The 13,507-nt window shown below is 36.9% G+C and overlaps 1 protein-coding gene across 1 annotated transcript; it reads right to left on the reverse strand.

The window, feature by feature from the left end:
- Positions 1-240: 240 nt before the first annotated feature.
- Positions 241-12,372, reverse strand: SUCNR1 (succinate receptor 1; the record flags this gene model as incomplete). Its single annotated transcript, XM_082839018.1, is given in 3 exon segments — positions 241-1,194; positions 12,256-12,294; positions 12,298-12,372. Coding segments are annotated over 3 exon segments (1,068 nt in total).
- Between the last annotated feature and the right edge of the window lie 1,135 nt (positions 12,373-13,507).

Genomic DNA, 13,507 nt, shown 5'->3' on the forward strand with positions numbered 1-13,507 from the left:
TAGACGGTGCTAGTCCGACTCCTTTCAATGCTTAGGTCAAGAAACCAATAAATACTTCCCATCCTCTCCTTTTCACACACCCTGGGTCCAACATGCCTTTAAAACAGGGTCAAATCTGTGACCCTCTCTGATTTACGTCTGTGAGTTATCAAACGCTAACTGGCCTATAGCTGCTTGTGTAAAACAATCTGTTACACAAGCACCTCAGTTTTCCCTGAATGAAAATGTTAGTCCGTGAGCTCATCTTCTGAAGGATGTAAGGAACTTGAAGAGGTATCTCAGTTTATCCATCAGCATCTCCCTGAAATGATCTCCCATAAAGAAATAGAAGACAGGGTTGATGACACTGTTCAGAAAGGCCAACGGCCGAGTCACAATGTACAAGGAGTTGATGGTGGCCTTAGTGCATGGGGTCTGCTTCCAGATCCCCCAGCGTGAAGCAATCCTCACGTTTCGCATGATGTGATAGGGAGTAAAAAGCACGGAGAAGATCACAACTGCCATGATGACTAAGGTGAGAGGCTTCTCAAGGGGCAAAGCAGTAGAGAGCTGCCTGCTCCTATGCTTCAGGAAGACACCAATCTTGAAATAAAAGAAGCACATCACAGAAAGAGGAATGAGGAACCCCAAGAAGGTTAGACATATGCTGTAAATGAGGACGTTACTGGGGTCTCCAGAACTTGCATAATCAGTACAGTTGGTGTGTTTGGAAGCTACAACAGGATTTATAAGAGGAAGTATGGGCAGGAGCTCTAAGGTTACTAAACCCCAAATGGCCGAAGAGATTAAAACAGCAAACTTTTTCTTTTGTAGGAAGTGTTCCCGGAACGGATACTTCATGAGCATGTATCGATCAATGCTGATAAAAGTGAGGAAAAGAATGCTGGTGTAGAGGTTAGCATGAAGTACATATCGGTTGCTTATGCAGAGCACATCCCCATATGTCCATTTTCCCTGGGCATATTGTCTCATCAGCATGGGGAGGGTACACAAAAAAGCCAAGTCACAGATAGAGAGATTAAAGAGATAGATGTTACTGCTGTTCCAGTTCTTCAGGCAGAAGAGGTAGCCGAAAACAACAGCAGTATTCCCAAGGATTCCTACAATAAACTCAAACCCGTAAAAAATGGAAAGGTAGTACTTTTCCAGAGCAGCTTCCACTGCCTGCCAGTTTTCACAAGTTGCATTCCATGCCTAAAGAAGAGAGAGAGAAAATATAAGGATGAATCACTAGACTACGACTGAAGATAAAACTGCAGAACTTCAGCAGCATCAACATCATCATCAAATAACACTTAAAAGTTGAACTGCAGAGAGTTGGTTACATTAGTAAGGAGTGCATATGTATACAAACATAATCATGTACATATATATCACTAATATATTATTTCAACAAATATTTATTGAGTTCCTTTGAACTATGTGCTAGACATGGGATGACAGCCATGAGTAAAACAAAGCTCCTCATCTCAAATAATTTATACTCTCGGGAAAAATCAGGAAATAATCAAATAAGTGCATATCAGGTAATGATAAAGAGTATCAAACATAAAGAAAAGCACATGCAAAGGCCCAGATGTGGAAACATGCATAGAGGACTTGACAAACACAAGGAGGCCAAGAGAAAGTGCAGTGAAGTAAGTGAAGAGTCGAATTCAATGTGTCTTCAGGATTGACTGTGGTCCCTAGCATATCACAGTTGTTCAACAAATCCTCTGAGTTAAATTTAATTGAACCATAACCTAGAAGAGGAAACAGGGATTCTTATAACTCTAGTCTTGCAATATTAATAGCTTTGATTATGTTTTCATATTGACAAAGGATTATGCTTGTTTTAAGTTTATAAAACACAACGCCAGTTTTTAAAAATTTTTTGCAACAAGACAACATATTTATTGACATGTTATATGCCCAGCACATCACAAATATTATCTCTAATTTTCAGAAGAATCCATTTATCTCAATCCCACTTCCATCCTACTAGACATGAGAACAACCTGGGTTGAAGAATTAAATTACTAATCACAGGTCACCAAATGCCAGAGCCAGAATTTGACCTTCAGCCTATTGCACCACACGCAGTGATCTTTCACTACATACTTCAGCATGCTTGTTATGGGATGGATTGTGCTCCCCACAAATTCCTATGGTGAGGCCCCAAAGCCCAGTACCTCAGAATTTAACCATATTTGGAGCTGGACCTTAAAAGAAGTAATTAAGGTTACATGAGATCATATATATTTGTGTCCATATATGATGAGAAAGAGACGGCAGGGATGCATGCACATAGAGGAAAGGCCATGTGAGGACATAGTCAGAAGACAGCCATCTGCAAGCCAAAGAAAGAGGCCTCAAGAGAAACCAAACCTGCCGACACCTTGATCTCGGATTTCTAGCCTCTAGAACTGTGAGAAAATAAGTTTCTGTTGTTTAAGCCACCCAGTCCAAAACATTTTGTTATGGCAGACCTAGCAACAAATATAGTGCTCAAAATAGTATTCTTAACATTTAATAGAATCTGTACAACTCCAGTGTTAAAACATGATTTTAAAAATTTAAAATATGAAGCTGAAAATATTAGTAATAATAATACCAGTGGCCACTATTTACTGAAAGCTTATAGTGTACTAGGCACTGTGCTCACCACTTTCCGAGGATTATCTCATTTAATACAGTGACATAAAGGACTGGGGATTGTTATTACTTTCAGTTTATACACAAAGTCACTGAGTCTTGAAAGGTCATACATTTAGTAATAGACCACAATCATAGCCCCTTCTGAATAGGGGCCATGAAAATACGCAATCTGATTCATTCAAACTTCAAAAGTCTTGCTCACCTGCCACTTTCTCTCTTTAAAGAGGCAAGATTATTTGTGGTCGGATAGACTATTTAAAGAATTGAATTTCTTAAAAATGTACTGGATTGCCATTTTGAAATATTAAATCCTACTTATTTCTAGTAAGAAAAAAGCAAGGTTGAAAATAAAATTTTCTAAAAATTTCCTATCAAATAGGCCTCGGAGTGTTAGTTGCAATCAAATGATGCTCTTAGTATAGTATTTTGGTAAATAGAGCAAAATAAGAACAAATGCATCTGAACTGCCTCTTCTGGGACGCATGCAAACATTGAGCAGAATTTTCTGTAATGAAGGCATCTGGAGAACTTTTATTGATTTTTGTCAAATTCAAATGTTTTATTTCAGTTGAAGATCCCTGCTACTTTTTTTTTTTTTTTTTTTTTTTTGGCTGTGCCACGAGGCTTCCGGAATCTTAGTTCCTCAACCAGGGATTGATCCGAGCTCCCCTGAGGTGAAAGCACCGAGTCCTAACCACTGGACTGCTAGGGAGTTCCCAAGATCGCTGCTACTTTGAGAGTGTTTTATTTACAAAAATAATTCATGGAATTGTAGATATGATAAATGCAATATTTTGATAAGTTATTTTTAATCACTTACTTTAAAACATCCTAAATTCCTCTGAGATTCCTCTAAATTCCTCTCCTCAAGGCTTTCCATGGCAACCTGCCACAAAGTCCAACACTAGAAGAAGCTAGATCGGAACTTCCTCAGGCAGCAGACACATTGAACGATGCTGAAGAACCAAGCAAATTGGTTTCACTCTGTGTTTGAGGTTATGTGATTCTACTGCTCTCTCACATTGCCCGCGACTTATTACATTTTTAATTGTCATACCTTTCCAATTTTTTTAAACCTCTGTCCTACTCATCATGGATGAGTTTTGCCTACAAATCCCTGAGACAGAGCCCGTCCACTGGGTGTCCACTCACTGGTTCCTTCCTCCGTTACTGTCCTCTCCTCCTTCCTTCCTGTGACAACAGAGAATATCTATTCCTCTGGGCTTACTCCAGATCCAACTCATTCCCAAATTCTCAAGATTCCTACACGTTATCCATCTTGTCTCTTTACTGTCTCTTCAGCTTCTCCACCTCAACTGCATCCTTTTGATCAGTATTTAGACACTCTCATCTTGTCAGTCTTAAAAACAAGACATAGGAGGCCTTCAAGATGGTGGAAGAGTAAGACGTAGTGATCACCTTCCTCCCCATAAATACATCAGAAATAACGTCTACACGTGGAATACCTCCTACAGAACACCTACTGAACGCTGGCAGAAGACCTCAGACCTCCCAAAAGGCAAGAAACTCCCCACGTACCTGGGTAGGGCAAAAGAAAAAAAGAATAAACAGAGACAAAAGAATAGGGACGGGACCTGCACCAGTGGGAGGGAGCTGTGAAGGAGGAAAGGTTTCCTCGTACTAGAAGGCCCTTCGCGGGTGGAGACTGCGGGTGGCGGAGGGGGGAAGCTTCGGAGCCATTGAAGAGAGCTCAGCAACAGTGGTGCGGAGGGCAAAGCGGAGAGATTTCCGCACAGAGGATCGGTGCCGACCAGCACTCACCAGCCCGAGAAGCTTGTCTGCTCACCCGCCGGGGCGTGCGGGGCTGGGAGCTGAGGCTCGGGCTTCGGAGGTCGGATCCCAGGGATAGGACTGGGGTTGGCTGCATGAACACAGCCTGAAGAGGGCCAGTGCACCATGGCTAGCTGGGAGGGAGTCCGGGAAAAGGTCTGGAGCTGCCGAAGAGGCAAGAGACCATTGTTTTGGGGTGTGCGAGGAGAGGGCATTCAGAGCACCGCCTAAACAAGTTCCAGAGAAAGGTGCGAGTGGCGGCTATCAGCGCAGACCACAGAGACAGGCATCAGATGCTAAGGCTTCTGCTGCCGCCGCCAAAAAGCCTATGTGCGAGCACAGGTCACTATCCACACCTCCCCTCCGGGGAGCCTGTGCAGCCCACCACTGCCAGGGTCCCGGGATCCAGGGACAACTTTCGCAGGAGAACGCACGGTGAGCCTCAGGCTGCTGCAACGTCACGCAGGCCTCTGCCGCCGCAGGCCCGCCCCGCATCCGTGCCCCTCCCTCTGGGACAACATTAAATGCACCAACATTTGAATTATAGGGGTCCCAGAAGAAGAGGAGAAAAAGAAAGGGACTGAGAAAATATTTGAAGAGATTATAGTTGAAAACTTCCTTAGTATGGGAAAGGAAATAAGTCCAGGAAGCACAGAGAGTCTCATACAGGATAAATCCAAGGAGAAATACTCCAAGACACATATTAATCAAACTGTCAAAAATTACAAAGAATACATATTAAAAGCAGCAAGGGAAAAATAACAAATAACACACAAGGGAATCCCCATAAGGTTAACAGCTGATCTTTCAGCAGAAACTCTGCAGCCAGAAGGGAGTGGCAGGACATATTTAAAGTAATGAGAGGGAAAAATATACAACCAAAATTACTCTACCCAGCAAGGATCTCATTCAGATTTGATGGAGAAATTAAAATCTTTACAGACAAACAAAAGCTAAGAGAATTCAGCACCACCAAACCAGCTTTACAAGAAATGCTAAAGGAACTTCTCTAGGCAGGAAACACAAGAGAAGGAAAAGACCTACAATAACAAACCCAAAACAATTAAGAAAATGGTAATTGGAACATACACATTGATAATTACCTAAATGTAAATGGATTAAGCTCTACAACCAAAAGACATAGACTGGCTGAATAGATACAAAACCTAGACCCATATATATGTTGTCTACAAGAGACCCACTTCAGACCTAGAGACACATACAGACTGAAAGTGAAGGGCTTTTAAAAGATATTCCATGCAAATGGACATCAAAAGAAAGCTGGAGTAGCAATTCTCATATCAGGCTAAATAGACTTTAAAATAAAGACTATTACAAGAGACAGAGAAGGACACTACATAATGATCAAGGAATCAATCCAAGAAGATATAACAATGGTAAATATTTAGGCACTCAATAGGAGCACCTCAATACATAAGGCTAACAGCCGTAAAAGGGGAAATCGACAGTAACACAATCATAGTAGGGGACTTTAACACCCCACATTCACCAATGGACAGATCATCCAAAGTGAAAATAAATATGGAAACACAAGCTTTAAATGATATATTAAACAAGGTGGAGTTAATTGATAGTTATAGGACATTCCATCCAAAACAACAGAATACACTTTCTTCTCAGGTGTTCATGGACCATTTTCCAGGATAGATCATATCTTGGGTCACAAATCAAGCCTTGGTAAATTTAAGAAAATTGAAATCGTATCAAGTATCTTTTCCGACCACAACACTATGAGACTAGATTTCAATTACAGGAAAAAATCTGTAAAACATACAAACACATGGAGGCTAAACAATACACTACTTAATAACCAAGAGATCTCTGGAGAAATCAAAAAATACCTAGAAAAAAATGACTGTGAAAACAAGACAACCTAAAACCTACAGGATGCAGCAAAAGCAGTTCTAAGAGGGAAGTTTATGGCAGTACAATCCCACCTCAAGAAACAAGAAACATCTCAAATAAACAACCTAAATTTACACCTAAAGCAATTAGAGAAAGAAGAACAAAAAACCCCTAAGTTAGCAGAAGGAAAGAAATCATAAAGATCACATCAGAAATAAATAAAAAAGAAATGAAGGAAAAAATAGCAATGATTAATAAATCTAAAAGCTGGTTTTTTGAGAAGATAAACAAAATTGATAAACCATTAGCCAGACTCATCAAGAAAAAAAGGGAGAAGACTCAAATCAATAAAATTAGAAATGAAAAGAAGTAACAACTGACACTGCAGAAATAAAAAGGATCATGAGAGATTACTACAAGCAACTATATGCCAATACAATCGACAACCTGGAAGAAATGGACAAATTCTTAGAAAAGCACAACCATCTGAGACTGAAGCAGAAAGAAATAGAAAATATAAACAGACCAATCACAAGCACTGAAATTGCGACTGTGACTAAAAATCTTCCAACAAAAAAAAAGCTCAGGACCAGATGGCTTCACAGGCAAATTCTATTAAACATTTAGAGAAGAGCTAACACCTATCCTTCTCAAACTCTTCCAAAATATAGTAGAGGGAGGAACACTCCCAAACTCATTCTATGAGACCACCATCACCCTGATACCAAAACCAGACAAAGATGTCACAAAGAAAGAAAGCTACAGGCCAATATCGCTGATGTATATAGATGCAAAAATCCTCAATAAAATACTAACAAACAGAATCCAGCAGCACATTAAAAGGATCATACACCATGATCAAGTGGGGTATATCCCAGGAATGTAAGGATTCTTCAATATAGGCAAATCAATCAATGTGATACACCATATTAATAAATCGAAGGAGAAAAACCATATGATCATCTCAATAGATGCAGAAAAATCTTTTGACAAAATTCAACACCATTTATGATAAAAACCCTCCAGAAAGTAGGCATAGAGGGAACTTACCTCAACATAATAAAGGACATATATGACAAACCCACAGCCAACATCATTCTCAATGGGAAAAACTGATACCATTTCCACTGAGATCAGGAACAAGACAAGGTTGCAGGACAGGAATAAAGACGCAGACGTAGAGAATGGACTTGAGGACACAGAGAGGAGAAAGCGTAAGCTGGGACGAAGCGATAGAGTTGCACGGAATTCTATATACTACCAAATGTAAAATAGGTAGCTAGTGGGAAGCAGCTGCATAGCACAGGGAGATCAGCTCAGTGCTTTATGACCACCTGGGGTGGGATAGGGAGGGTGGGAGGGAGATGCAAGAGGGAGGAGATATGGGGATATATGTATATGTATAGCTGATTCTCGTTGTTATAAAGCAGAAACAAACACACCATTGTAAAGCAATTATACTCCAATAAAGAGGTTAATAAATAAATAAATAAAAAGACCATAAAAAGTGAAGCCAATTGTTTAGACTTGCTGAGACAGGCAACAGGGAACCACTAGGTGGTGATGAAAGTGGTATTTTAAGATTAGTCTGAGAGCAGAATGGATTAGTGGGGAGAGACCTCAGTCCGAGGCCATGTGGTGGCCGAATTTCTAGAAATGAGCTAGCAAGCCATGAAAAGATGTGGAGGAACCTTAAACGCATATTACCAAGTGAAAGAAGCCAGTCTGAAAAGGTTACATTCTGTGATTCCAACTCTTTGACATTCTGGAAAACGTAAAACTATGAGGATAATAAAAAGATCAGGGGTTACCAGGGGTTTAGGGGGAGGGAGGGAAGGATGATTAGGTGGAGCACAAAGGATTTTTAAGGCAGTGAAGCTATTTTGTATGATGCTGGAATGGTGGATACTTGTCATTATGCATCATCCAAACCCAGAGAATGTACGACACAAAAAGTGATCTCTAATGTATATCTCTAATGGATCAGTATTGAACTCCTTCTTTATCTAGGCTCTGCCCGGATGATCTCATCCACTTTCTATCTTTAATGACCATCCACATATCAACCTCTCAATGTTTATCCCAGCACAGACCTGTCTTATACGCTCTACTGGTTTATACTTATTACCACGGATTGATCTCTCAGAGGTACCTCTACCTCCAGAAATCCTGTATAAGCTCTCCAACTTCCTTCTCAGTCTTGCTGTACCTCCACCTAACTCAGTGAATGGCCACACCATTTACCCAGGTGGTCACCTCAGATATCCAAGCAACATCCTTGAAGTCATCTGTTGCTCACCTCCAATAACAACGAAACTATCCATGTCTCGTTGACTATAATGTCTGGATATTTCTCCAGTTCACCACTATTGCTCCATCTCCTTCATCACCATTCTAATCCAGGCTACTATCATCTTGGACTATACCATATCCTTCCATGGTCTCCTCACATCTTCTCTGGCCCCCTTTTAATCTACCTTCAACATGATAGCTAAACAATCTTAAAAAAAACTACAATCAAAATTCCAATCATATTACTCTACTCAACCAAAACGTTTCAATAATTTTTTACTGTCTAAGGAATAAAGTCCAAAATTTTTAATGAGACTTCAAGGCCTGCATGGTCTGGCTCCTGGGCTCCACTTCAGCCTCACCTGGTATTATTCTCCTCCTTTCTCATCTTTCTTCCTGCTCTCTGAATGCACAGACAACTTTCCTAATGTTCAGTTCATTGAATTTTTCTCTGACATATTCCCCCTATGATCCTTGCTCCATCACATACTCTGTCTTACATCTACAATTCTTTCAGACCTCAGTGTAAGTGTGGGTTTCCCAAGATAGGATCTCTGACTCCCTAGTCTAATTAGCACCCCCTCACCACCAAATTGTATACTTATCTTGCTCTTAGCATTTCTCACAACTTTATCTTACTCACAGTTTACCTTTTACACCTGGTACAGTGACTACCAGGTAAGTAGATGGTCTGTAAATGCTTGCTCAGTGGAAAGAGGAATATAAACACTTGACTGTTTACAAAACATCTTTATAAATGTTTCCTCCAAGGTCAGATAAGTAGTAAATCCACCAAATTAAGCTCCTTGCTCTATTTCCCTATAAAAGATGATGCTGCATATAGTATGACAAATATTCAAAACTGGCAACTGGAGTAGTGATAGCTGTGATTTAGACATATTGTTGTAGAAGGTAAAATTTGATATATATATCTTCTAAGATCAATTTTTTAAATTAAAATTAACAAAAAAATTAGAAATTTACATCTGAAATTAATAAACCTTAGAAAGCTTAGGACATGTATCAAAGTATTAATACTTTTATCCCTAGTGATGAGATTCCAGATAATTTTTATTGTGTCCTTTTTCCTTTTGGTTTATCTGGACTTCCTATTTTTTTCTGCAGATCAGCATGTATAATATTAAAAATTCTTAGGAATACAGCTGAAGGCCAATGGTCTTTTAAAAAATTATAATAGGCTTTAGTTTCTAGCTCACTGGTAATTTTTCAATATTATTTTTTACTCTATTCCCAGCAACTTCCCATTCCACAATTTCTGGAAGTTCTCCCTTCCTTGCCTTCTATGACATGGCAATCTCCTTGTCCTCCTTCCTCTCTCTGTAGACTCTTTTATGGTCTAATCCTTCTTTGCCCAAGTTGTAAATATTGGAGTTTCTCAAGGCTCAGTTCTAGGCAACTCTATTTTGGGAATACTCAAAACTCTGATGCACACACTCAAATGAATATTAAGACAATAGGAAGCCTCATTATGACAAGAAACTTACTTGTTTTATTTTTGTATTTCCTCCTTTTCTAGTCATAATTCTTATCTTTCTGCCTAGTCAGTTCTTAAATGTACTGACTTATGTCAGTAACTTATGTGTAGCCTAAAGCTTTGTCTGCCATAGAAGAAAAATACATCCATGAAGACTTGTATAACTAGAAGCCAGATTACCAATAGCTACCACTCGGGCAGGTAGGGGCCATGTTGATGCCACAGACAATTCTTCTGCTTTTGAGCCATCCACTGGGATTGAGAGATTAAGGGAGGTAGCAGGGATAAAGAACACCATAACTAGAATAAGGGAAGTGAGTGACTAACCATTGTCCTGCTTAGAGTGGTTGCTTCATTCATTTTTTAAAGAATAACTTTTAAAAACACCTGTTATTATGTAACACTCATTCAGTAAAGGCAGATAGGCAAAAAAAAAAAAAAATCAAAAATTTCTATAACCAACCATTCCTAATATTTGGATACCCTCTTACACTTTGATATATACTTGAATTTATCTTTACAAAAATGATATTATACTCTTTATGATGTTTTATAATCTGCTTTTTTGATACATTTATTTCATTCTTAAAATAATTTTTCTAAGTCCAATATTAGTAATTTGTGGTTTTATAAAGGTAAGGTTGTCTAATATTTGCAAACCAATTTAACCTCACCAGGACCCACAGTTTTTAGATTTCAATTTGGATGATATTTGTAGCTGCATGTGTTTTTAGTGTGGCCATCACAATTCTACAAATTGATGAAGTAAGCTAGTCCTTTAACCAAAATTCCTGTTGAAGAGGAACTTCTCTCATGAAAAATTAATATTTCTCTCCTGCTTTGTAGTGGTTATATTTTTAATTTTTAGGAAATAGAAATCATAATAAATAGGTTATAGCTGATTTGGATTAATTATTTTTAACAGTTGTTTTTCCTTTAGATATTGGCAATTAAAGTGAATTCTTTAATTATATTTATAAAAATATATCCAAACCTGTTAGAGGTATTAAACTATAAATAATATTCAACTTACTTACATAAGCAGATCAGTAGTTCTCATTTTTAATTTGGGAATAATGTTTCTTTCACTTTAATTGTATTCAGCCTTTTAAAAATGAACATTTTTAAAACTTAACTTTAAAAATATGTTTGATAATCTGTTAGCTTTTAAACTGTTTTTTCTTATAATCATCACAATTAAACAAAGAACATTTATAAAATTTTAATTCTTAACTACAAGTTTATATAGCAACGAGTAATTTATAAACAAATTAATTTTTCATTGATAAACTGAATGAAAATATTTACACTAAAAATATACAATCATTTAATATTGATGACTTCATTTTTAATATATGTTTATATATTCCAAAAATTACACCAGAAATCAAGATATTAAAAAGTGATAGTATGGTATCAACTTGTGTGTTAATGAAGTTCTTTAAAAGTACTTCACCAATTATTAAAAGTTCTGAAAGGTGTAATAGCAATAGTTTCTGCAATTTTCTTTTTTTCCTTAGTGAACTATATATATTCTTGAATAATGTAATTTTTACAAACATAAATGCTAAATTTCATTTCTGGAATGCCTTAAAATTTCCTCTAACACATTATTTTCTGAACATGCAAATATTATAGACTAGATTCTTTCATCTGATTTAGAAACTTTAAATTACATTCTATAAGTAGTTATATGTATTTAACTAAATCCAATTACTCTTTTTGTTGAAATATCAGTTACCAAGACATTAGTAAATAAAATAAATTTAATAAAATTTATAAAATAAATTATAAAGTAAATTTAGTACTTAATAAAATAAATTTAGTATTTGGTAATAAAATAAATTTAGTATTAAATTTAATACAATAAATTTAATATTTATTAATAAAATAAAATTAATAAAATAAATTATTTTATTAAAATAATAATAAAATAAATTTAGTATTTGGCAATTAAAACAAGACAAAATTTGGTAAAAAATAAATGAGGAAACAACTATGACTTCCTTTCTTTTGCTGTTCTACATGTACTTACAAATGACAGTTCAGACAGTTCATTTAAACATACTTAAAACCTTAATTGTTCACAGGACACTTTTAAAAGAAACCTTTAACTATTGGGAGGTCTAGCATTATTTTATATACCTGACAACATGAGTTGCATTAGAGCTTACCATTGTGTCAGAAGGCCCTGATCCCTTGACAGAAATTCTTTACCAGCCACTTGACACAGCTTCTGACCCAGTGCTGTGCTGCTGGCCGTAGTTAGTGCAGACTGATTTGCATATCATGCAGCCAAGATTAATAATTCAAAAGTCCAGGAGAAATTTCTTCAGTCAAGCCTCCAAGTCAGATGTTCATGTAAGTGAATTTTCTGAGAAGTTCAGACACAAAACAAATGACTCATTTCATGGGAAACACATTTCACATATAGGTTTTAAAAAGACTGCTGTTGAAATTATTCCATTCACTAGCAAAACAACAGAGAAGCACTCATTATTTCCATGTTCATTTGCATATTTAAATAATAAGAAAAGGTAAAGCACTGTTTGTGTTGGGTTTACAATTGCTTCTCTTTTTTCTTCATTTTTCAAATTCGCAAATTTTGGCAAATTCTGTATTGGGCATATAATAACTAAACAGCTGTTTTCAACAAATTTGAGGGAACTCTAAAACTGAAATTTTGGAGGCAAAGCTGGATATATGCTGTCAGTGTACTATCAAAAAGGATACTAGAGCTTCAGGTATTTCCCATTTTATTTTCAGTGATTAAAAACAAGAGACATATAAAAAATACATCAGGTAGCTAGGGATTAGGGAGAGAGGTGGCAGTTAAGTAAGATAACCTCAATAGAAGACAATTTATGCATCCCAATCAATGCTCTGCATAACACCTGGAAACACATAACCACCATTTCAAACAGGAAACACACCTGGCTTTTTCTGAGGATTATATTAGATTTATACTCAAGTAAACACTCAGTCTGCTTGATTTGAAGCATTGGGATGATGCTGAAAAAGTTCCTAATTGTGCAGGCAGTAGTAATTTAATATGAATGCCATAAAAGTTGAATGTTCAATTGACAGTGACAGACAGAAGCCCCAAAAGAAATTATTGCAGCCAGTCCTCCTAGCCAAGTATTTCCCTTTCTCTGATATACAAGAACTCAAAACTCAGAAACCTAAAAAATATATTTTATAAGTATACACACATATGTATTTATTTACCTATATTATATACTTAAAAGTATATATATACATGAAATACAAGTATACTCATAAATGCATATTTATATGAAATAATGTCTCTATAATTTGTTGAATTCTTGTGATGTGCCAGGTATTGCACTAAGCACCTTTATGTATTGAATACTTATAAAGATCCTCTGAGGTTGTTTATTATTTCTAAAATTTTCTCACTTTACA

The sequence above is a fragment of the Leucopleurus acutus genome, assembly GCF_964270905.1.
Source record: "Leucopleurus acutus genome assembly, chromosome: 5".
Lineage (NCBI taxonomy): Eukaryota > Metazoa > Chordata > Mammalia > Artiodactyla > Delphinidae > Leucopleurus > Leucopleurus acutus.